This window comes from Haplochromis burtoni, unplaced genomic scaffold (genome assembly GCF_018398535.1).
Source record: "Haplochromis burtoni strain Fernald_Lab_line unplaced genomic scaffold, NCSU_Asbu1 Contig_56, whole genome shotgun sequence".
Taxonomy (NCBI): Eukaryota; Metazoa; Chordata; class Actinopteri; order Cichliformes; family Cichlidae; genus Haplochromis; species Haplochromis burtoni.
In genome coordinates, this window is record NW_024582417.1 from 170,254 (window position 1) to 195,671 (window position 25,418).

At 38.7% G+C, this 25,418-nt stretch overlaps 2 protein-coding genes across 4 annotated transcripts in view; one reads left to right on the plus strand and one right to left on the minus strand.

Moving 5' to 3' along the window:
* pls3 (plastin 3 (T isoform)) overlaps nucleotides 1-892 on the minus strand; it is a 16,810-nt gene extending 15,918 nt beyond the window's left edge. The window contains exon 1 of the mRNA XM_005922018.3: nucleotides 763-892. The gene's annotated coding sequence lies outside the window, so the exon portion shown is untranslated. The remainder of the gene's footprint in view (nucleotides 1-762) is intronic.
* Nucleotides 893-2,821: 1,929 nt separating this feature from the next.
* Nucleotides 2,822-25,418, plus strand: LOC102292956 (transcriptional regulator ATRX). 3 transcript variants are annotated; one of them, XM_005922019.3, is made up of 35 exons: nucleotides 2,822-3,006; nucleotides 4,251-4,354; nucleotides 4,443-4,477; nucleotides 5,085-5,113; nucleotides 5,245-5,369; nucleotides 5,702-5,818; nucleotides 6,225-6,334; nucleotides 8,065-8,132; nucleotides 8,234-9,996; nucleotides 11,222-11,282; nucleotides 15,179-15,333; nucleotides 15,537-15,713; nucleotides 15,785-15,890; nucleotides 16,121-16,211; nucleotides 16,369-16,554; nucleotides 16,704-16,848; nucleotides 17,062-17,171; nucleotides 18,002-18,145; nucleotides 18,257-18,434; nucleotides 18,532-18,669; nucleotides 19,780-19,955; nucleotides 20,037-20,154; nucleotides 20,245-20,375; nucleotides 20,452-20,516; nucleotides 20,926-21,026; nucleotides 21,110-21,269; nucleotides 21,346-21,437; nucleotides 21,538-21,643; nucleotides 21,735-21,912; nucleotides 22,214-22,405; nucleotides 22,521-22,664; nucleotides 22,750-22,821; nucleotides 22,904-22,999; nucleotides 23,481-23,609; nucleotides 23,695-25,418. In XM_005922019.3, the coding sequence occupies exons 1-35, from the start codon at nucleotides 2,987-2,989 to the stop codon at nucleotides 23,776-23,778; spliced, it is 5,706 nt and encodes a 1,901-aa protein (XP_005922081.1). In that variant the 5' UTR covers nucleotides 2,822-2,986; the 3' UTR covers nucleotides 23,779-25,418. The 3 variants fall into 3 exon arrangements, with proteins under 3 accessions (XP_005922081.1, XP_005922083.1, XP_005922082.1); XM_005922021.3 differs by having other exon boundaries at nucleotides 21,113-21,269; XM_005922020.3 differs by having other exon boundaries at nucleotides 20,455-20,516.

Below are 25,418 nucleotides of genomic sequence, written 5' to 3' on the forward strand. Positions count from 1 at the left end.
ACACACACACACACACACACACACACACACACACACACACACACACACACACACACACACACAGAGGAGAAACACTCAGCCAAGTAAAGAGCACTGAGCAGAGAGATGTGTTACACAAGATTTATTTACAGACTGTGATATTGTGTTCTGGTATGTGGCTTTTATATGCTAACTTGGTGGAGCGGGAAGATTAAAAAGAATTACTTAAAAGAAATAGTGCAGGCTCCACCTATACTTCCTCCGGTGAGAGGCGGCGTGATGAAGGAACAAACCTGCTTCTGTCTAACTTGACTTTTCCTGTAGGATTTTACATATTCAAAAATTTCTAAACAGCCCGCATCTACAAAAATAAAAAATAACTAGAAATGTGAACCTCGTGTATAAATGTGATACATAGTTACACAATGAAACTAGTATATGTATACTACGTCTTTGAGCAGTAGTTACTTTTTCCAAAAGTTATGTGGTCATAACTAAGGAGTAAAAGAGTGCAATATTTCAACATTTTCAGACTCGTTCAGCTCCGAGAGGATGAACGAGCTACATTCAAGGTGTAGCTAGAGCTAGCCGGCTAGCGACAGACATGTAAGTTTCATAGGCAGGAAACTACCCCTGCTTACTCCAGCAAACCCATCCCTACAAACTGAGGATAACAGGGAGGAAAGCTTGGGACAAAGGATGTTGTTTTGATAAGCAAAACTGATATAAACTCTATCTATAAGTAGGTGCTGGTCTAGAACTTGTCAGGAAATTGGTACTTACTGTTAGTGCGCCTTAAATTCCAGACACTGTCCAGTTTGCAGTCCTACCTCCTCCACGTAGAGACAAAAGTAGACGGCAGGAATGCTCGCCCGCCCTTCGTGACGTCACCAAAGAGGCGGTGCCTCTATGGAGGGTTATCCATACCAAAAATGTAAACTGAAATAAAATACATCAGTGAAAAGTCTTTTTGTATTAAACATTTTTTTTACTTAATTTGATTTATTAGAACAATTATAGAAATAATAAATCAATTACATTCTTTATAGGCATGTCATATCTCAAGTGCACAAATATATGTATATATCCAGCAATATTTTCAGTTGAAAATGTAGTATTTTTAAATTCTAATAAAATGTTTTCAAAGTATACCTAACTATGTTTTCGCTTTATATTTAAATTGTGGGGAGTTTTTCTTGTACTTTGATTTACCTACACTTTCTTAGGAGCTTGGAAAGAAAAGCATCTGTACTCACCTCTCATCTGAGAATCTTCAGTTCTAAGAGCAAATGGTGGAGAGTACCAGATTTTCTTTCACCCCCTCCCAGACTCCTTATCGCCTACTCACATCTTAGGTCATTTGATTGCAGTAAGTCACACGATAGGGTTGGGCAAGGTCTCACAATGGGTTCACCTGAAACCTCGGTTGATAGTGACCCACACCTGTTTTCACACCTTGGCTCGTGTGATTAGGCAGATGATCAATAGTGGGTCAACAACACTCTTAAGGGACACTCCTAATAGGACTTAAAAACTCTACAGTTATTATACAACACTGATAAATTTACAAGCTGAATCCATAATTCATAGAAGACAAATAAAACTGTTGACCTTATAATTAAAAAAAACATTTGGTCTGCTGTCTAAACCACTGCCACCAGCGGCAGCAACCCTGTTCTGATGGTCTTTAAACCAAACCTTTATTGATAAATGCTGAGGTATCAAAACTCATCATTTGGAGGTTGTCAAATGTAATCTTTAAGATAACAGTGAAAACAGATTTAACAATGGCTGATTTTTTTCAGAAAAATAACAAGTAATATGAAATTTAAATATCTTCCACGCTTTATTTTACCTATTGTCTTCAGGTGGAAGGGAATGATGTGAGTGGATCAGAAGCAGATGTGATCTGTAACTTGAAAAGTATGTGGGACAGACAGTGTTATAAAATGGGACTGTGTGGGCACTAGGCATTTTACTGGTATTTTACAGACTACATAGACTACTCAGAATACTAACAGGGAAGATAGCGTGTAATTTATGTGTTAAATAACAAGAAAGACCTGTTGTTGAAGCAAACAAGTACATAAAAACCAGAAGGTTCACACAAAGTTTACAGCTCTGGAATCCCATCATGTTTTTTAAAAGACATTTACAGCTGCGTTAAAAAATATAAGGCATGCTTTCAGCAACTTTCAGCAAAGTCATAAATTAAGTTACTCCTTTCATAAAGTTTGGAGTACAGAAAAATGACCTTCAGGGTTAGTGCTGTTGTTGTCCCTTAAAACATATTATCATATATATGATCTGGCTTTGATGTCTATTACAGAGTTGTCCAACAAATGACTAACAGAAATTGCGGGAACTATTGAACTATTTTCAGGAAAGTAAAATTAAAACATACAATTGTTCTAACTTAAAGCTAAAATACATTCTTTGGCATTTGTGTGTGTGTGTGTGTGTGTGTGTGTGTGTGTGTGTGTGTGTGTGTGTGGCTGTCTGTCTGTCAGCCACAGACAGACAGATAGACAGACAGACTACTCCCTATGGGAAGATTTAATAACTTTTTGTTAGAAAACTGAAAAACATGAGCTGGAGAGTAATTTAAAAATGGCTGAAAATGAGCATTACTCACTCAAATTCACCTAAATCCTTCCATCCATTTTCTTACGCTCATCCAATTCAGGTTCTCTGAGGTGGTTTTGGAGGGAAGGGGGGCTGGAACCTGATCCCAAAGGGAGAAGCCATGCAATACAACCGTAGAAAACAACACAACGGAGCATGCACACGCCATGGCAGCAGATGGCGATAATGAGCGACAGCTCACTAGTACGCATTAAAAAAGAGGGAAAAAAAGAGGCGAAATACATCCATTGACGGGCGGTTCAGTTGTTATCATTAACGGATGTGTGGGATGTGATGTGGATCATAGATTAAGCGCCACATTATTTTGTGCTATGAAAGTGTAAAAACTTGAACGACTTCGGTTGTTCAGCTGCTTCGCAACATGTCTGCAGTGACGCTGAGGTAAAACCGGCGGTTTACAGTGCGCTTGTTTAGCGTTGCTAGCAAATATAACGGCGAGCTAGCTTAGCCACTTGCTAACAGAGTTAGCTAACTGTTATTTAGACCAGAATGACCGCATAGGTAATAATACTCGGGCCAGTTCAAGTTTAGTTTAGTAGTAACATAATAGTAATGGAGGTAGGACAGCACATTAGGCTATATAAATCGAAAAACGTGGCTTTTCGTAAACAGTTCTAGAAGCCTTTTCTTAGCTAACTTTGGAGGAGCTGAACGTAACATACATAAGCTGGCTCATAATTTGAACTCAAAGGAGTGCACTGCAGTGATTTATAGTACACTCCCGGGAGCAGAATCTGATCTCTTTGTGGTTGCTTAAAAGTCTGTCCAATCCAAACAAGCTGTGCTGACCACTTGTAAATAAGGGGGCATCAGAAAGTAGTCTTCATACCATGTTAACCTAGTTAGCTCTACTTGTAGATTTGAGGTTGGGCCTTTGTCTCATGTGAGAGGTATTTACATCGATCAGGAAAGTGAGTTATTTCTAATTCTAATGTTGATCAGGTGAGTGTAAACTTTTTAGCTGGTATAAACGAACAAGTTTTGGACAAAACATAGGTTATGATTATCTAAAACGGAAGTAAGTACCTCTATATAGTTTAGCCAGATTTGTGGGGATAATACGAAATGCAGTTTTTAAATGATTTCAGTTATTAAGCGAACAAAGCTACCTGGCCCCGTGTGGAAAAAGTTGTTACAAAGCCACTTCTAATGGCAGTGAATGCTTCAAGAAGACCAAAATGAAGGTTTTGGAGTGGCCTAGTTCATTTGATTGAGACAGGCATCACCATAAACCAGTCATTCATGCTCAAAAACCTGCCAATGTCACGGAATTAAAGCAACTCTGCAAGGAAACCTGAGCCAAATTTCCTCCAAAGCGATGTGGAAAACTATTTACCAGTTATCACAAATGCTTTATTTCAGTTCTTGATGCCAACAGTGGCAAAAGCAGTTACTAGGTTTAAAGGGCAGTTTTTTTTTTTTCATGTAGGTCAAAGTAGGTTCGGATAGCTTTTTTCCCCTCAATAAATGAAATAATCATTTAAATAACTACATTTAGTATTTACTCTGGTTATCTTTGTCTGAGCTAAGAAAGCAGACAAATACTTTTCCACAGCACTGTATAATCCGAATTGTTTTGTTTAATCAAATAAACACTGCCGTGCTTTTTTTCTTCTCCTGTCCAGCAACTCTACCAGCAAGCTAAATGTATTGGTCAACAAACTTCATGAATACTTGGCTAATTCCACTGAGGACAGCAGTGGCACAGCAAAAGTTGAGGATGCTGATGGTACATCTTTTAATCACTCTAACCATGACTAATGGAAACACGTTTACATGCATTACCAATTTATTTTTTACTGATCTTTTCTTCACAGGTTTGACAAACAGGTGCTGTTCTACTTTGACAGAGGTAAGTGAACATGCATAATAAACACATGTCAGTGTAGTATGTGTGTTTGTAGTGTTTCGTCATGTTGCGTAACACTGATGGCACTAATGGTGCCATTAACGGTTTTATCTGGATTTAGTAAAAACAACAGCCCTTCTCCAAAATGTATTAACACAGACTCGATCTACAACCTAATCTAGAGAGACAAATAACAAATATTTGTCAAGTGGATAACTAAAGCGTATAAAATGTCAAGTAGATTAAATTCTGTTCTTGTACACCTCACACACATTGTCTATATCAAAGAATCATAGAGCCGGTTCATCCACTTACATGTTTTTGTTGCTGTTTTATTAGGAATAGCGATAGTCTTAACAATTTGTGTCACAATTTCTCTCAAATACTCAGTTATTTTTGTCATCTGAGCAGTAGTCTAACTGTATGGAGGTTGGAGGTATCTGTAAAACATATTTGCTCAGTATTATGAAAATTATGTCATGTCCTTATGCTCTATTCAAATGACTCACAGACTCAGAAAAATGTTTTAATGCATTTCCCTTTGGGATACTTTTCAACACAAAGCCATGATGACCATCAGCCTAAATAAACAAACCGTCTCGTTTTGCAGGCTGGTGCTGATGGCAAGTACTCGAGGCGGTGAGTTTATTGTGTGTTTAAAAGTATTTCAACCACAAAATTTGTGGTGTGCATCATCTCCTTTTTTGCTGTCCATGTAGGTTTTTAAACTTTGTTAAATATAGCTCATTTCTCTTTAACTGATGTTACAGAAAACCCTCAGTTGTCATGAAGCACTCTGGATTGGATGAATCCGGGGACTCAAATGCAAGTGAGGACTTGGTTCTTGGACCAGTTAATGCAAATGGTCACCTTGATATCACTAGATTGCCTAAAGGTAGGTCGTAAGGTTGTTGACTGCACACACACTGCTACTTTGACACTAAACATAATTATTTATACACCATCATAACATTTTCCTAGAAAGTGGGCTAGTGTTTCATTCAGAGTATATCGAGTATATCGTTGATAGACTTCACGTTTATATCTGCATGTTGTTGTTTTTGTTTTTTTTTTTTACTTTATGATGAAGTTAACAAAATTAAGTCATTGTAAATGTGCTGGAGTGCCTATAGGGTATGCAGGATCTTCAAGTCTGTAACTGGCTTTGGCTTTCTAATTTCATATTTAAGAATGATGGAACTGTATGATTACTTTTTGTTTGCACAGGCACTGTGCTGGTCAGGCCTGAAGCAGTCGACAATGGCAGAGATGATTTCAGGGGCCCGGAGTTTCGCAGCCGGAAATCAAGCGTAATGCGGAAAGAGTTTTCAAGAAGACGTGGAGGTCAGTTACTACTCCTATGAAATTGCTCACTAGCTAATGCTCAGGCAGGAATTTTAGTATAAAGAATCAAATCTGCAACACATCAAAAAGAGAATGTTTATTCTATTAGTTCTATTAATGGTTTAGGCACAAATGCTCAAGTATTTAAAGTAATATGAAAAAAATATCACTTCACTTAGTATCTAAATAGTCATTATTTTGGAAGAGAGCCTTCTGACACTCCACTTTGGAGATTGCAGTGCCTCACTTTTAATCTCCACTGCCTGAGTCCGGTAAGGGATCTCGCTCTTTTAGATTTTACCTGGAAAATGTACTGGGTGTACGTAAAGATGCAACAAGAGAAGCTGTCCTGCAACCCATTCTTTATAACCATGTAATTGCTAATAATGGAGCTTTTGTTTCCCAGGAGTTGAACACATTGGAATTGTGAGTTGCACTGCGTGTGGCCGACAAGTTAACCACTTCCGGAGGGATTCCTTGTATCGCCACCCAGTTCTGAAAGTCCTTATATGCAAGGTGAGTCTGCTTATTGATATACTAGAATTTTTTATTTCACCCACTTTTTGAACGTTATCAGAACAATATAGTCAGTAAGTCCAAAGCACAGAAAAGAATACATAACTTTGTGCTGTTAAATACTACATTTATATTCTTTGGGTTTTTTGATTGTTAATCATGAACATCATCAGGCATATCAGGTAGGGCTGCTCAATTAATCAAATTTTAATCACGATTACGATCTGGGCTTTCAATGATCATTAAAAATGACTGAGCCGATTATTAGCCCCTCCCTCATGCTTTACTCTCGCGCTGCTCTGTGTGGTAAATCAAGCGCACCGCTCTGCATTTCGAACACGTGTCACAACAATTAAGAGGACCCGAGGGAAGCTCGGAAAGCTAAGCAGAAGTTATTTGGAGAGGAGAGTGACTGCCGTTGGTTGAAAAGAGGTAAAAAAAAAAACTTCAGTGGTGTGGAAACATTATGGGTTCGCGGAGTCAGACGTGGATCAAGTAGACATAGTGTGTAAACTTTGCTACGGTGTAGTAGCTGTACCACAGAGCAACACTGCAAAGTTCACTAAACATAGATGTTTACATTTTTCATTTATTTCTTATATTGCAAACATTTGCACTGTTATCAGTATTTGCACACTATTTTATATTATTTTTTAAAGTCATTATTCAATACATTGTTATTGTTAACCCTTTAAAGCCGGTCAGAGCAGCACGCTCCGTTTTGTGTAACTATTTTTAAATCCCTGTAGAACCTTGTAGGCCTTAAAATCCTATACTGGTGTTTTTATAAGTATCTTTGACTTTTCTGAATAGTTGCTGGGATGCTTAGAACTCAAATTGCACTGCTAGAACTAGTTTATTTTGATGCACATGCTGTTTTCTTTGCAAATTTGCATCATAGGATTGTTTTTTTTGTTTTTCCTGCAGTATATAAAAATTGCTGTATCTCCAAAATAAAACTATGAAGACACTCAAAATAAATTTCCTGTAGTTGTAAACTATTTTTTGCAACTTTTTTGTATTTAAAGTTTTGAGGGATAAAACTCTTAAATTTCTCCAAGTAGAAAAATATGTAAAAAAACCAAAAACGATTTTCAATTTTTTTGTAGTTTATTGCACTTTTTTGCAATTAATGTAGTTACTATGGACTTAATACATACATATTATTAAAATATGGGCTATAACAGTTGTATTGATGTATAACAACTTGAAATGCTCCCACAAATGGCACTACAACATGTAAAAAAATAATATAAACTCTGGCAGACTTGGTTCTATGGTAGGTCTTAAAGGGTTAAATAAATATCGTCAAATAATCGTGATCTCAATTTCAGTGAAAATAATGGTGATTATCATTTTTGCCATAATCGAGCAGCCCTAATATCAGGTGTTTTTAATTCTTTTAAACCTCGGTCCTTATTTGTGGTGCGGCTCATAATTTGTCTTGGTGATGTGTGTTTATTCTGTTGGCCTTGTGTGGGTGGCTTCTTGTCATGAATACCAGTAAAACAAAAATAAAACTACTGTCATGCACAATATTGAGCCAGACTGATTTGTCAGCACTGGGTTTGATGCCTGATTGAAAACAATAGCAAAACTGAAAAAAGATGCATTAAAAAAACCTGACCTCAAGTATATTGATATCATCAACAGAATTATATTTTTCACCTTGTTAGTGTTTATAATACATTGCTCAGAGCTGTTTCTAATTAAATGTTTTGCTTTGCCAGTCTTGCTACAACTATTACTCAAGTGATGACATCAGCAAGGATTGTGACGGGATGGATGAGCAGTGCAGGCACGATTTAGTAGCATTCAGTCATTTAACTGAAATATTAACATTTCCATTAACTCACTTTTGTCAGCCACATTTATCATCTCTCTTTTCCCCTCGTGCAGGTGGTGTGCTGAAGGAGGCAACTTGATCTGCTGCGATTTCTGTAGCAATGCTTTCTGTAAGAAATGCATTTTAAGAAATTTGGGAAGAAAGGAACTGTCGGGCATCTTGGAGAGCAAATGGTACTGCTATGTGTGTAGCCCAGAACCTCTTTTTGACCTGGTCATGGCTTGTGACAGTGTCCTTGAGAACATGGAACGTTTGTGGCAACAGCAGCGCAAGAGGAATCGAGTCGATCCGGGGAAATCTGAGATTTTCAACATTTTACCACACTCACCTCAAAACATTTCTCTGGATAAATGGGATCACACTGGTATGGATGGAAATGTGATGTTCAACTACAGCATGCTGCAGGTTTCCAAGGACATTACCAAAAAGGCCAAACATTTAGTGGACTCAACAAATACCTTAAACCAAACTTTTGTCAATTTCATTCATAGTGTGACACAAAACAAACCAACACCTGGTGTTCGCACTAGGTACCTGAAGTCATTTTTGGAAGTAGTTAAAGGCTTGAGAAAATCCCTAGCAGGACTGGAGGATAGCCTTAAGGAAGAATTCAGTGATTTGGATGTATCGAGCAATTGGGAAAAACTGCTTAGTGACCACTTTGATGGACTTGTAACAGAAGCAGAAATGGAGATAGACATACCTGATGACAGGTGCTTGAGTGACTTGCAGAAATTGGCAGCTGAACATTTAGAAGATAACGACTCTGACTCCAAGGGCTTTGCAGATGGGAGTCTACAAGACTGTCCGGGCAAGGAGATGGTTTCAGGTTCACATAAAGCCAGACAGAGAGCACAAAAGATTGGCCTGAAATCTACTGAAAGCGGCGTTGACATGACTAAAAAACTAGTAGTACAACTTACACCTGTAGCTATGGAGCAGGAGCCGTCATCTGCGCCCCCCAAAACCGAGGAGGGAAAGAAAGATAAGAAGTCAAAGGAAAAACATGTATCAGAAGATGAAGAAACAAGTGGTAGCAAGATGAGCAATGACAACTCCAGTGCATCTCTGTATCTAGAAGAAGAACAGGGCAATAGACGTTCTCCTCGGGTGAAGACAACCCCTTTGCGCCGACCAAGTGATGTGAAAACCAAAACATCTCTCTCAGTAGGAGACAGTGACAGCGACTCTGACACTGAAGAGGCCCCCAACACGGTGCCTGCTAAAACAACTGAAGAGCAGAGTCTGAGCAGGACAAGAGACGACTCTGATTCAGATGAAGTCCCTGCTGCTCTGCTTGAGCGAGCAGCGATGACACAAAGTTCTGATGAACCCCAGAGTGATGAAGATGGTGGTAAAGCGTCGCCAAATAAAGTGGCGAAAAAATGTCTCTTCTGGCTTAATAAGAACACTCCAATCTCACCAGAGAATATTAGGCGGAAACGCAAGATACTGGATCGCACCCCTGAGGCCGACTCAACTAACAGAAGAGTCAAAGCTCGCGGTGAAAGTGGGACGGACTCCTCTAGCGACGAGCAAGACTCGCAAAAGAAAATAAAACACTTAAATACGCTGAGGTCAATAGGGAAGCCTCATCTTGTCAAGAGAGGAGAGGAGGGTGTGGCTAGAAAGCGGAGTAGGATACAAGGTGAGGACCCTAAGACTAAATCTCGTCAGGAAGCAATGGATTCATCGACCTCATCAAGTGAAGAAGAACATGACGATGACTCTGGGAGCGATGGAAGTGATCAGAAGATGAAGCCAATCACAGAAGATGTGGCCTTATTAGGAGCAGCTGCATTCCACCAATCGTCAGGTGAGTTTTACAGGTGTCTAGATCCATTGTGCAAAAGTCTTGAGCCACCCCTTAATTCTTCATATTTTACTTCCAACAAGTAAGACTGCAATAATTCTTCAGGCTTGTTGAAGGTCATTGGCTGCCTTTGCACTTTTTCATTTTTAGCCCAGTCCTTGTACCTGACCAGAGCTACTTACCACTGATCTATGAATCATTTAAGCTTAAAAAAGTCAACTAACTAGTCACATAACAGAGAACTTAGCAAAGAACCAATTTTAAATTGTATCGTTAGGCACTTTGTTAGTAGCAGCTTGTTCCCATTTCTTTCGCACAAAAAAATGCCAAAGTTAACACAGTTTGGCAGGCATAAAATAGTATTTTCGCACCAACAAAGTGATGCCCAAAGAGCTATTGAGCAAGAACAATGTATCTCAACATGGCATCCAGCATGTCAGTAGAAAATTTGAGGAAACAGGGCAAGTGTAAGGACAGAACAAGAAGTGGCAGGCCTAAAATAAACTATCTACAGCAGATGAACAGTATCTGGGTCAAGAGATTAGGAAGCATGAAAAAAAATCTAGTAAAGACCTGAAAAAGCACCAGTGACTGTCAAGAAGGAAGGGAAACTTTGAGAAATGGCCCTTTTTAAAAACATGGTGGAAGCTCTTAATGGTGTGAAACTGCATTTTAGACAGTGGTGCTGCCAATGCAATAAAAGCATATCTGGATAGAAAAACACACAGTGGAACACTGTCAGTCATTGATTGGCCGCCCCAGAGAGAGGATTTCAAAATTGTTGAAGCAGTGTGAGATTATATTGATAGAGAAAAGAACAAAAGGCAGCCAACATCCAAAGATTTGTTTGAATGTCCTTTAAGAAGCCTGCAGAACTATTCCTGAAGATGGCGTTGAAGAATAAAAGTGGTCATTTGTTTTGCTTTTATATTGTGTCACCATGTATGTTTACATGTTTCAGTAAATTGTTTAACCTATTTTCCATTTTCATAGCAAAATATAAAGAAATAAGTGATGGCTCAAGAAGTTTTAACAGAACTTTGTGTCATTAGTGGTTCGTCATGAATCATGAAGTAAGAACTGTGACAAAAATAAATATGAATATTTTCTTTCAATGTCCACACAATCCAGCATTCATTAAACACTTTTTCTGGCAATATATATGTTTTCAAAACGTAGCAGCTTAATTTCATTTTGAAATTTATGTTTCTGATGTTTGTTCTTATAGGAGATGAGGAGCAGTCTGGGCCCTCATGGGCAGCAGAAGATGACGATGATCCAGAAAATAGGTACGGTTCAAAAAGCCCGGATGTAGAGTTTGTAAAGCAAGTTAGGTGTAGAAGAAAAGCTGCAACTTCAAATCCTGACGTCTGCGCAAAGTCTAGCAACACCCATGTCATTAGGACTCAGTTACAGCCAATTCAAACACGACCCAAACGTAGCTGCAGTAGGGCCCCAGCGATCAAATACACATTCTAGAGATAAAATCGTGACGTGGTTTTTATTATTGATAAGCAACGTAATCTGCTCGTCTTTGTTTTATTTTTTACATTTAGAAATGCAAGAACATTTTAGTATTATTTCTTATATCATACCTGCGTATTCTCCCTGGGACACTTGGCTGATGTTAAGAGACCCACTTGAATGAAGGAGGTCAAAGTATACATTTGAACAGTGAAGCTTGTTTTGGCGTACAGCTTAACCTGAGCACCACGAGTACAGGTGTGGTTTCATTGTGAGTATACGTTTAAAGTGAGCTTCGATGTACTGTTCATTCTGTGTTTTTACAAACTACACAAAAACAACATGGAGTGGCACTGTTGACTGAAGTAAATGGAGTGTTGTTATTTTCCAGGTGAAGGATAAAGTTTGAAACCTGCCAGCAACATTATCTGCACATATTATGACTTTAAAAACAATATAATTTAATCAAAACCTTTTTCTGTTTTATATTACAAATGGGGAGCGATGCTTGCAGAGTTGCAAAACATGTTTAAAAATTTTATGCTTCACCTTTTTTATTTTTTATTTTTTTTGAATACCTGCTCCTAGCTTTAATGGTCACAGTTGTGGTGTGAGCATTCAATTGTGGGCTAGATTGCTAGATGGTAAAAAGATTGGTTTTTGAATAAACTGATCTGAGACAATGTACCTGGCTCTGTACATGTGTTTAGATTCAATTTATTCAGCTTTTGAATAATTTTAGGCCCAAAAGTTTGATGCGTGCAGTCCCTTTTTGTAATTTTTCTACAGCACAGGACCCGAACGTCACACACAAATGGGTTTTTATTTGACACCACAGAGTTGTTGCATTATAAAAGTGTTTACTTTATTGCTGCACTTTGAAAGAAGTGCCAAAGTGTAATTACCTTTATGGTATTGTGAGTGTCTGTAAGTCTCACGATTTGTTACATGGCTCCTCTCACAGTTCAACAAACAAAAAATGCAAACTTTTGTTAGTTTAGCAGCTCTCAAAACAGTTCTCAAAGTCTCCCACAGCCCTCACCTCAAAACAGTATCATGAGCTGAGGATACGCACCCAGCCTTCCAAACCAGCTATTGGGTTTTATGCAAGTTGTGGTAAGTTAACCACCAGCTGCAGTAGAAGTAATGTGCTTTTTTTCATTAACATGTTTGATAGTTAAGTGTTTGTTTGATGCACCTTCAAGGCTCTGGTGTTTACACTCAGCCATCACGATGTATAATCTAGTACAATCTAATTTGATAAAATACCTCTGTAATCTGGTATGTAGTCAGCCTTCTTTGAAAGTTAGGAGACTCCCAACAATTGTCTTTGAGCAAGTTTTTACTTCATCTCTGGAAACAAGTTGAAATCCTGCTGCACCGCTGACACCCACAGTCACAGCTAATGCACTTTGGAGCAGGCTTTGTGTCAGCCTGACACTCACTTGCTTTCCTGTGTGCTCATTCCAATGACTTAAGTCAAAGCGTGTCGACATGCAGGTATTACTTGCTTCAGTTTGTCAGGAGTCTCAAATAAAAGCTAGAAATCCAGTCAGTTCACTTGAGCTCTGAAAACTATTACATATTGGTAGGGAGTAGAAGCTGAGTTCGAAGAAGTTGAATACTTTGAGTATTACTTTGGTTTTCTGACTGAGATTATCTTACGTCTCACACTCCTTTTCCACCTCTTTACCTCTGTTAATATCTTTCTGTCGAGCTTTCTGATACCAACCCTTTCCAATGGAAGTGAGTGAAATTTGATTACTGCTCTTGGAGGCTAAGCCCAGAGTAATAGCACAGCATTTGTGCAATACCATTGAAGTAGCTAAGATTTACCGTAAAGTGCAATCAGAGATGAATCCTAATCTCCTTTTTTCCCCTCTAATTTAACACCTCGCATCTAAATTTCTTCATTTGGCCTACTCTTCTCCCAAATGATGTACGTGCTATGCAGTGTTCTTTAGAAACACCTATGCTTTTTCTAGTGTTTTGGCCCACTTTCTATACACAGACTATACATTACTGCTGACCATTAAACGTAATGGCTGAAACTTGCAGCCGGTTAAATCCTGCTTAACAGGAGACCCAGTTTGTGCTTTTACTCACGTAAAGCAGATGAAAACATTTATTTCAGAACAGTGATTATAATTGGTGATCATTTCTACCTTATCTGAAATGAGAGTGGGCTGTGAAACAGTTGTTAGAGTGCAAAAAACAAGCAACCAAGTTTACACTATGTCTTTATTGATGTGACTTGTTTGTTTTCTCATGTTTTTTTCAGGGCGGATTTTCTGACAGCACAGCAGTGAATGCAGTGCTGTTAGGCGACAGTCACTTAAATCTGGGATATTGTAGCCTCCTATCAACATGAATAGCATCACATGACGTCTGTGTGTAGTTGTAGTGCAACTTTATCATGGGGAAAATGGTCAGCAGAAATGTAAAGTTTACATTGTTTGTAGTTACTGGGCTAAAACGTAGCATGTGGCTGTGTTCATTTTCATTTCAGTGTCTTTGCGCTTTCTGCTGCGTCTTTCTTCTAACTTGAAACATATCAAATGAGATTCAAGACTCTCATCTGTTCCTGCTGCTGTCGTCTAACATTTCTGTACTGTGTGTACTTTAACAATAAGTTCTCACCGGACGTTGGATTTGGTATCAGTGAAAGTGGTGCTTATCTGATGTCCACCGACCTGGATTATAGCCTACTTGAAAACAGGGTCAACCCTGTGGGAGAAATGGCTGAAGTAGGATGCAGTAGACAAACCCGAGCCAGATACGACTCATGCAGTGTTGGGTCCACGTAAATGGAGTTTAAAGGGGTTATTTATTGTATATATTCTTCAAAACACCACATGGTATTAAAACAATCAACTTTTTACATGTTTTTTTTTTTTTTTTTTACGTGAATTTTACTGCAGTTTGAATATACTTCAGCCATTTTTGAAATGTGATACCCCCTGGGGTAGGGAAAAAAAAGTTAATGTTTCATTCTAAGTAAATCTTTATGTACAGTAATTTTCTGTTTTTGTGTCCCACGTGTAATTTGTCCCCCTTTTCAAGAAAATTGGGAGAATCATGATTATATTGCCTTTTGGTCGCCTTGAAAGATTGTAGATCTTCAAATCAGAGCTGTCACAGTTTAAAGGATGAGCGGAATACATGAACATAATGTCATTTTTGCAAACATATGTCTGTCAGAGTCGAGCAAGAAAAAAAAAAGAGGAGAAAAAGAAAGAAAAGTGTTACTCGCGATTTCCCAAGGGCGAACAAACTATTGAGAGTTTGAGACTATTGTTTTTGTGTGTGAAGAATCCTTGTTTGTCGTAATAAATTCTTACTCTTAAAAATGCCTCTGTCTCGTTTTTCTTTTGCTTTCTATACTAATGTTTTGAATATGTCTTTCAGTGTTGTGGCAGTTCTCTTTAATTGGTCTGTGAAGCAACTACAAGAGCTTCAAACTGGGCTCATCACTTAAAGACATAATGCGGATCCACTAGAAGCGACTCACCATATATAGCTGATTTCTTTTTAATGCCACCAGCTTTTGGAATATTGGCAGCTGAGCACTTAAATGATCATTTCTGTGTAATATAGCCCAAATATTACCATATTTTGTTGTAATGTGTAACAATAAGTGTAAAAATATCCAGCTGAAGACAATGAAACTGATCATGAAATGAACTTCAGGTGCCTTTTCCTTCTCTTCTACTTTTGAAAGAATCGCTAAGAAATTGCTATTGGCCCAAATTAAATCCAACTACTCCTCGAGTGATGATATCTCTTCAGATGAAGAAACACAGGAGGATGAATCTGATTCACTGAGTGACAAGGAGATCAAACGAGGCAATGACGGTAGTGGAACAGATGAAGATGGTAAGTTTTTTTTCTTGGTATTACAAGTTTTAATCTTGTGCATTTCCTTATGAATAGATTTTCCAGATTTTATTTAACCAGTATCTCAGTTATGAGATTAATACAAAATTGCGAAGCTATCCCAGTGGCAGAGGGCTGTTATATCACTTGGGGTGGTTAAAGAGCATAAATAATAATAATGATAGAATATGTCTCTGATACAGGGGAAGACTTTACCGAAGATTCATCTGACTACTACTCTGATGGGCCCATCTCCAGGCACCACCTCCTCCGTCACAAACTTATCTTAGATGAGGGAACATCAAGTAACAAGGATGCACCAAAGAGCAAAGATGGAAAACGGGAGCGCAAAAGAGGAGCCAGGAAAGAAAATCAGAGCTGTAAGAATAACTTAGACAGTGATCAGATGGAACAGGAGATGAGTATCTCGTCTAACTTGTTTTCTGTGAAGCCGACAGTGAAAGTGAGGCCGACAGCGATGAGCTGGATGAAGATGCTGGGATGAGTGAGGAGCTGAGCGAGTCGGGTGACGAGGCTGGTGAAGACAAGCTCAAAAAGTATGTTTATTTCAACTTCCACTGATAAGAATCAGCGTTCAATTCAGTTAAATTTATACCGTGCCAATGCACAAATTGTAAAGACCTGAAAATAATATAAAGAAGAACGCAAAGGTTAGATTTGAGCAAGCAGCTTAGTAGTTTTAGATTTACTGGATAACCTGATCGGCACAATTTCTTTTTTTTTTCTTCTTTTTTTTGAAAACATACTTTCTTATTTTTAACTCCAGAGCAAACACAAAGGTGAATGATGAGCTTCATGGTTACGAAAAGAAAACGCAAGTGGCTTACATTTTGTTGTCAGACTCCAGCAGTGAAAAGGTATCGAATTATCCTCTTTTATCTCTTTATGAATTTATGTGTTATTCTTATCTCGGCCTGTTTATGTGTGATACCATAAACCTTGTCTAAAAAAACCCAAAACAGACAACTCTCGTGCCTGATTGACATACTGACTGTTGGATTGTTCTCTGGACAGACCGATCAAGAGGATGCACCTGAGGAGGCCCGCGAAAATAAAGTCACCCCGAAAGGACGCAAAAGGATTCGCAGAATAATTGAAGATGAAAACCTTCGTGCTGAGACTCAGGAAGCCCTGAGAGAGGAGGAGGAGAGATGCAAACGTTTGGCAAATAGGGAACAACAGATGGAAGACAGGAGAGAGGTACTGCGCTAAACTTCACCATAGCAATAGAAATCAGTGTTTAGAGCAGGAAATGCTGATAAGATGCCTTGTACCTGTAGATCAAGGACACCGAGCACAGCACAGGCAACGCAGTGAAACTTTTTAGGACATATTTGTTTGTGTTGCAGATCATTGTCATAGAGGATGAGCTGTCTCAAGTGGCGTGTCCCGTCACAACCAAGCTGATCCTGGATCAGGATGAGGAGACCAAGAAGCCTCTCGTTCAGGTGCACAGGAACCTGGTCACAATATTGAAGCCTCACCAGGTGGACGGTTAGTTTCTGTCTTTTGTGTTTTGCTTTGCAATCATGTTGATGCTTAGGGCAGTTAGATTAATTATACATTTTTAATTTTGTGTTCATTAAGACTTTGTGTTTGAAATCCACGTCTCTCTGAAAACTTGTCTAATATGAGCTAATTGTATTTAGCTTGTTAAAATGTATTTAAAAACACCCCAAAAACCTAATCACAATGTCATTCCCCAAGGCGTCCAGTTTATTTGGGATAGTTGTTGTGAGTCTGTGAAGAAGGCCAACTCCTCTCCTGGATCAGGCTGTGTACTGGCACACTGCATGGGCCTCGGAAAGACTCTGCAGGTAAAGACACACACACGTCCACCCTTGATATGCTAGGTGCACAGAATCACAAATCGCACTCCCTGAACCAAAGATAATTTTCTGTCTGTGCTTTCATTTTTGATACAGCCCGGTCTTTTCAGAAAGTTGTGATACTGTGTGAAACGTCAGGAAAAGTAGAGTGCATTTTTATTTATGTATTTGAACATTTATTTAGGTTCATTTACTGAACATATCAAATGCTGCAATTGAGTATTTGTTTTATTGAAAATATAAAAATATCTGCTCATTTTATGCCTTGAGACAGTGAGATGTTTTTCTTTTCTTTTAGCAAATTGCTGCTTCCTATTTTTCTGAGCAGTTCTGTTGGGTCAATGGGTGACAGGCCTGGACTGTTTCGGGCTAGTTTAGCAGCCTGACTCTTTTTTGCTTTCAGTCATGATCTTGTAATAGATGTAGAATGTGGTTTGATGTCATCTTACTGAAATAAGTAAGAACTTCCCTGAAAAAGATTTCAAGTGGATGCCAGTAAATGTTGCTCTAAAACCTGTCTGTCTTGTTCAGCATTATGGTGACTTATGCATTCTATGTTCACTTTTACACCCCTATAGCATCACGAATGCTGACTTATGAATTGTGTACTGTTGACACACTGTGGGCTTTATGGTCCCTCTCTTCTTTAGCCTAGTGAATGCAGAGTCGTTGATTTCGGAAAACAGAAATGAAAGATGTGATCAGTCATACTACAGGGAAGTTTTTCACTTAATCTCAGTCTGTTTTAAATGAACTTGTCCATTAGAAGGGGACAGCACTTCTGGATGTGTCATATTCATAGTTGTCTCATTTGACAGGTGGTGACGTTCCTCCACACAGTGTTGCTGTCAACAGAACTGAAATTTAGAACTGCTTTGGTTGTGTGTCCGCTTAATACCATCCTCAACTGGGTCAGTGAGTTCAGGAAATGGCAAAACAACATGGGGGAAGATAAAGTCAAGGTAACCAAAGAAATTTAAAAGCGTTAACATTATATATATATAAAAAAAACAAGGCCAGAAATCTTTGGTTTGCCTCATATGGTGTCAGCAACATGTCCTTATTGGTCACAGGTGATAGAACTGGCTACAATGAAGCATAACTTAGGTCGACTCAGAGCTCTGCAGAGGTGGCAGAGAGACGGAGGTGTGATGATAATGGGGTATGACATGTACCGCATCCTGTCATTAGACTGTAAAATCAACAACGACGAGTGGAAGGAGGAGTTTTATCGCACACTTGTGGATCCAGGTCCAGTGACTTTGTAATGGCATGCTACTATTAAAAGACTTTCTATTTTAGGTGTCGTGCCTTTGCTCATGGAATCTGATGTTGTTTTTCCTTTCAGGTCCCGACTTTGTGGTTTGTGACGAGGGGCATATCCTGCGTAATGATGGCTCTAATATCTCCAAAGCTATGAATGCCATCAAAACTCAAAGAAGAGTGGTGCTGACTGGCACGCCACTGCAGAACAACCTCGTTGAGTGTAAGTCTGCAGCACTAGGTCATCATAACTGTGGCCATGAAGTCCTAAAGTGATTACAGAGAAACATGGGGATTATAATTAGTTTAAATAAGTGCATGATGGTGGAGTTACTCTCTCAAGTGTCCCCATTTAAACAGGATTTGCAGTAATTGTAGTCATCAAATTTTGTTTCCTTTATTTGTGTTCAGAAGCCAGTTGTGTAGTTTGGTTTCGATGCTTTTAAACTTTTTTTCTGACCAGGATACAAAGCTAGTTTGAGAGCTCTTAATTTGCTATGCTGCAAAGTGTCTGTTTGCTCTTCCGCAGCCACTTCTTTCATTATGCAGCAGGTGTGACCTACTGCTAACATCCCTGAATGCTGTGGTTTGTTTGATTTATTTTGTTGCTCAGTACTATATCACACCTTTGAAATTCTGGTTGTAGTTCTGTTCGCTTCAGAACATCAACAACAGACATGAGAACATCCAGAATTTCCTGCCTTTGTAGATCTGTCTGGTGATGCCAAGCTACTGATTTTCTGCTTTGACTTATTTTATTTGTTTCATTTCGTTATGTGGATTCAAGTCAAAGTATAACATAGTGTTGGCACTACAAAAGTTCAGATCAGGCTTGATTTTTCCCTCTTTTTTTCTGACCAATCAGGCCACTACATTTGGCAAAAAGTGTACTTGCTCAAAAACGTACCACGGTACTGAATATATTGACATGATTTCTGAAATGATTTCTCTGCCTCCTCAAATGACCACTCCGCCAACATCCTGAAAGCGGTCGTCATACCAAACCATGAAATTCTCCCTGCTACTGCCTCCTCTTGAATACTGAACACACCCAGAATCTCTGTTTCTTCCTTTTCGTGTTTAGAAACATCAGGATCAGCTCATCATCGCTTGATGTTGACTCCTTTTTTCCATAGTGTGTTTTTAAGGACAAATCTTCTGCAAAATTGGGACACTTTTAGTGTTTATTTATGTGACTTGACAAATTTGCATCCAAAAAAACTCTGAATTTTGATTTGTTTTTCACAATGTGCTCAGTTTTTAAAGGCTTTTAGCCTAATCTATTAGTTGTTTTGTTTAGAAATCTTATTGCGAATACATATTTTGTTCCCAGACCACTGCATGGTCAATTTCATCAAGAAGAACCTTCTGGGCTCACTGGGCGAATTCAGAAACCGCTTCATCAACCCCATAGAGAACGGCCAGTGTGCTGACTCCACCCCGAAAGATGTCCGAATCATGAAGAAGCGAGCACATGTACTGCATTCAGTGCTAGGCGGATGCATACAGGTAAAAATAATAGAACATCTGAATGCTCTCTTCATCGCATTTATATTCCAGCTCACAATACTGTGTTTGTCTTTTCCTTAGAGAAGAGATTACTCGGAGCTTCGACAGTTTCTGCCTCCGAAGTATGAGTACGTGCTGGCAGTGAGGGTTTCCCCACTTCAGTATAATCTATACCGATACTACCTTGACCATTTCACAGGTGCGGATCTGTATTGTGCCCTAAAATAAACCTAAAATAGATGTCTTTTTTTTACTTGAAGAGTTTATAGATGGTTGTGCTTTTTCCCAGGTGTAAGCTCCTTACATAACAGCAAAAAGATGAGGCCTGGAGCAAACCTGTTCAAGGACTTTCAGGTCCTTGGCCGAATTTGGACTCATCCATGGTGCCTTCAGCTCAGCTACCTGAGCAAATTAAAAAAGGTAGAAAGATCTCCGTAACTGCATGTTGATTACTCATTAGTCTGAAATAACATGTTTTTCTTTTTCTTTTGCAAAGAAGAGTAAAGGTAAAGCAGCAGATCTGCCCAAGGATGCAGAGACCCCTATGACTGAGGCTGAGAGGTAAGACCTCTTCATTTGTTATTCATTAAAGCCTAAAGCACCCCTAAAACAATTCTGGTGGGTTATGGGAATACTAAAGACCTTTCCTTTAAGATGTATTCTCAAGCAGTGGTGGAACAAATAGAGATTGTAGACCAACTGGCTATCCAAGGAAACATGATGCATAAATCTAGATTGAAAAATGGATGTTGTGTAGACAGGAAGTGTATAAACTCTGGAAGTGTCACTAATAAATGTGATTGTGGAGTTTGTATAGAATATTTGTATACGCCATATAGATTTTGGTAGTCAAAGTACCCTAAGGCAATGTTTATGCAAAGTTTCATCAAGGTTAGTCCACTCGTCCAGGAAGAGATGTGGAGCATGCATACATATGCTACAATGGTTATGTTTATTTCTTCATTTTTAGCTGGTGTGAAGGAATGAAAGAGAACGAAGGACAAGAAGGGAATAACACTCACAACAGCACACCAATTATTGATGATGTCAAAGTTGTCTGTGCAGTGGAAGGTATAAAAGCTCCACATGCCACTAATACTCCAACAATATAGCTTGTGAAATGTGCTACAGTTTTTCCCATTTTATGTCTTTAGCAGTAGAGAACGCACCCATCAGCTTGAAGCCTCCGAGTCCCGATGAGCGCTGGTACAAGGATCTTCTCTCTGAAAGAGATGCCAAAATCCTGGAGCACTCAGGGAAGATGGTGCTCTTGTTTGAGATCCTGAGAATGGCTGAAGAACTGGAGGATAAAGTGTATGTTTGTTTTCTGATATGAAGCAGATTTAAACAAGTGATCTGCCAGCGTCTAATGTCATAAATGCGTTTGTAGGATTGTGTTCAGTCAGTCACTGATCTCATTACACCTGATTGAGGATTTTCTTGCGGATTCTCACCGTGCCAGAGACCCATCAGCATTCAAAGGTAGTATTCTATTAATGGGAGAGGAAAAGAATAAGTTAAGAGGAAATGCCTGTTTATATTTTTATGCTTTTTTCCCCTCCTTGTGTTTAAATTTTAACAGCGGGCAGCTGGGTTAAAAATGTTGATTATTACCGCTTCGATGGTTCCACCAGTGCCACACTGAGGAAGAAGTGGGCAGATGAGTTTAACAATCCTGTAAATGTCCGGTAAAGAATGTCTCTCTCTGTCACATCTTTTATATGAACTACACTGATATAACAGAAGGTTCGGATTGAATTTGAATAATCTTTATTCTAGCGGCCGATTGTTCCTCATCTCAACAAAAGCCGGCTCACTTGGCATCAACCTGGTGGCTGCTAACAGGGTGATCATCTTTGATGCCTCATGGAATCCCTCATATGACATCCAGAGCATTTACAGAGTGTACCGCTTTGGTCAGCTGAAACAAGTGTTTGTGTACCGCTTCTTGGCCCAGGTAAGCTTGCTTTTTTTATTTAGAAAATTGAGCTCCACAAAGTCAGTTGTGGCCTCTCTAGTAGTTTAGAAGAAACGGCACTGTTTAAAAGTCATATGTGCTTCTTTTCTACTTTGCCACTGTTGTATGTTCTGCACATGTTACATCAACAGATGAAATGTTTAAGATTGGTCACTAAATAGTCCTTTTCAAATTAAAACAACATCAGACGTAAACTGAAAAGCGATGCAAAAATTTATATGGACTAATTCTTGCAGCTGCAACTCTTTTATTTAGTTATTGTGATTGTTGTCATCTTCAGGGCACCATGGAGGAGAAAATCTACGATCGGCAGGTGACCAAGCAGTCGCTGTCCTTCCGAGTAGTAGATCAGCAGCAGATTGAGAGACACTTCACCTTTCATGAGCTGACTGAACTTTACACATTCGAGCCAGACCTGCTCAACGATCCAAACTCTAAGAAAAGCAAAAGACCGGCTTCTGTGTTGCCAATGGTAACGACAGTCTTAATTTTCAGTCTCAATCTTACAGTCTTAATCTTAGTCAAACACCACGCAGGTGTTTGACTAAGATTTTGCAGCACTAGATAACTTCTCGTATGTTTCTCAGGATACGGTTCTGGCACAGCTGTTAGAAGACTGCAAAGACCACATAGTGACTTACCATGAGCACGAATCCCTGCTGGACCATAAACAAGACGAGGAGCTCAGTGAGGCAGAACGGAAAGCTGCTTGGGATGAGTATGAAGCTGAGGTACAGGACTGCTCACTGCAAAGCACTGATTATCCCCACCTTTTACATCATATGCATATGAGTAAAACTGTCTGTCTTTACTCAGTCACACCCAGCCAGTGTTCCAGAGACCTCTCACCAAGATGATTTGGATTTAAAAACCAATGAGCAGCTACTGGTATAAATATGTCATTTTATCGCCTCACTGTTTAGTAACATTTGTGTTTTATATTATATATTAAGTAAAAATGTCTCTACAGGAACTGCTTAACAAAAGCAGAACAACTGTTTCAGTGACCTTCACGGCACTGCAGAAAATGAGGATTCACACTGTTGAGGAATACATGTTTCTAATGGTGAGTGACCCTCATATCCTGTGGCGATGGGCATTTTTTTAGGGAAAATAAAGTTCTTTAAATGTTGATTTATGTTAGTTTTAAAATGTATTTAATTCACTTTAAAATTGAAACATATTTTGCAAAATCTTTTGCATAGCTGTACTTGTAAAAAAATTCATTCAGTGCCATGCTGGGCCTTTTATGAATGTCGGTCAGTTTTTGGCACTGTTTAGTGTCATTAATGTCAGTAAACACTTCTTTGTCCTCCAGCTCCACAGTGTTTCTGATGGTGGATTGTGTTCTCTGGTCAATAATTTTATCTTGGCTGTTCATACTCTGTGGCTTTGAGTCACTGAATAAATAGGATTTGCATTAACAAGATCAGCTAATCCTGGATCAACTTAAAACCAGCGTTTTCACAAGGCAGTGGCAGATAACAAAATTCAGACGACTCACAATGCAAACTTATGTAAGTTGAGTTCAAAATATTCTGTTACAGCGGCAGCAGTACGCCCAGTTGCCTGAGGCCGAGGTAAAGAGCAAAGCTGAGGTCTGGAGACAATACGATCTGAAGAAGCAGGAACATTTATATGCTTTTTATCGAGACGCTCTTGGACAGCAACAAACAGTAAGTAATTTGTACACCTGTGAGTGCACCTGTGTGTACGTACTATTGTACTAATATACATTTTTTCCATCATTCCCCTTCTTAGCTCACATTCAGAATACAAAGCATACTGAACAGTCGAAGAAATGATGCGACTCAGATGACTGTGAAGCAGCCTGGACAGACTTGAGCAAGAAAATTATCTTTGTAGGAGGAGAAAGTTGTAGTTTTTGTTTTATTACTTATTTCCTCCAGAAGATTGAATGTTTTACAAGAGTAGTTTGCACTGAGCTTCCAAAGTTGTTTAAACGTAAACAACAGGCCAGCGGTGTCACTTTGGTTTAGCACTTTTTCAGCCTTTTCACAGGAAACATTATCATGTATGTAGTTGTACAGTTGCTTGGCTGTTTCGCTGCTACCAAAAGCTAACTGGTGAACACTGGTATGTGCCTTAATCCTTGACCTGTTAACTCTTCTAATATTTTTCTATATTAAATTAAAGTCATATAGTAGACACTTACTTTTTTCATGCTTTAAAGTGCACCTTTTATATTTTCCTTATCTCCTGTCACATGTTGATGGTATTGATCATTAAATATGACTTTTCAAATAACGAGGTCAGTGTTTGTACATCTAATCCAGGCTTCAGGCTACTTTGAATGTTTTGTGTCAAGAGGATTTTTCCCCCAACTATTTAATATGTATGACATAAGTGTTCCTATTAGGGTCAAACATATAAATCTTCTGTTTACAATGTAAGTTGAAAAAGAGCTAAAGGGTTTGTTTCAAAAGATGAATGTAAAATGATGGAACCAAGGCCCAGTATTGAACTTTGAATCATATAAAGCTGTACCAGATGGCTATGTTTTTGATCCCACAAGGGAAATTGTTCTAGATTTGTTGACAGTAGTAGATAGTCTAGTGGTTATACATTTGGCTAACAAGTGAAAGATCCCCTGTTCAGTCCCAGGAGACACAAATCCCTTTGGTGTTGTGTCAGGGTGTCCCATGTTTAAAAAAAAATAAAATAAATCTGCCAAATCAAACAGACAGAAGAAGCTACTTGTATGGCACATAAAGGGTTGACCTGCCATAAAAAACAAAACAAATATATGGCTTACACTAATCTTTTTTTAATCTGTGTCTGCATTCTTGTGTAAAAAAGGTGAAGCTTGCAACACATTGTGGATGTGAGTGAGTGCCAAATTTCTGCATGGCATAAACCAACATAAGGTGTTCGTGTTTCCTCTCCTGAGTATCCTGCTAGGCACACGGCAGCTGTTCAGACACTGTCTGGTTTGCCTGAGAAGAGGACTTGTTAATTAGTGAAAGCAGACCAGCTGCAGTGCTGGAAGATCTTCAAGGTACCCCTCAAGCTTCTTGTCAGCGAACACTAATCAAAAGGAAAGCAGTATGTATAAAACTATAAAAAGACTCCTTACACACAGCATATCTTTCTTATAAATTATATTTTAGGTAGTATAAAAACAATGGATAAAGTTCTAGTAACAGTCTGCAGACAACAGTTTCAGAAAATATTTGACAATTTCTTATGAAAAATGTGCCAAGTTTTTACACACTTTACATGCACCATCAGCATAGTCTATTAAAACATTGCTTTTATGGTAAATATTGTTCCCTTATAGAAATGTCTAACAAGTTTGGAATCAGTTTGTGATACCATCAAAATAATGCTGAATTTAAAGGGCAGAAAAGGCTGTATTGTATTGCACTGTGTGGAACAATTAGACTGTATAGTGGTAACAAAATACTTGAGATGCACTGATAATCCTTACTTCAAAGTGGGAAGACAAGGTAAAATAATAATAA

What these genes read in the sequence shown, in the direction of transcription:
- LOC102292956 (XM_005922019.3), top strand. Translation starts at nt 2,987, where the DNA reads ATGTCTGCAGTGACGCTGAG. An exon ending in AAAAGTTGAGGATGCTGATG is followed by an intron (nt 4,355 to 4,442) that starts GTACATCTTTTA and finishes TTTTCTTCACAG; the next exon opens with GTTTGACAAACAGGTGCTGT. An exon ending in CTACCTTGACCATTTCACAG is followed by an intron (nt 20,155 to 20,244) that starts GTGCGGATCTGT and finishes GCTTTTTCCCAG; the next exon opens with GTGTAAGCTCCTTACATAAC.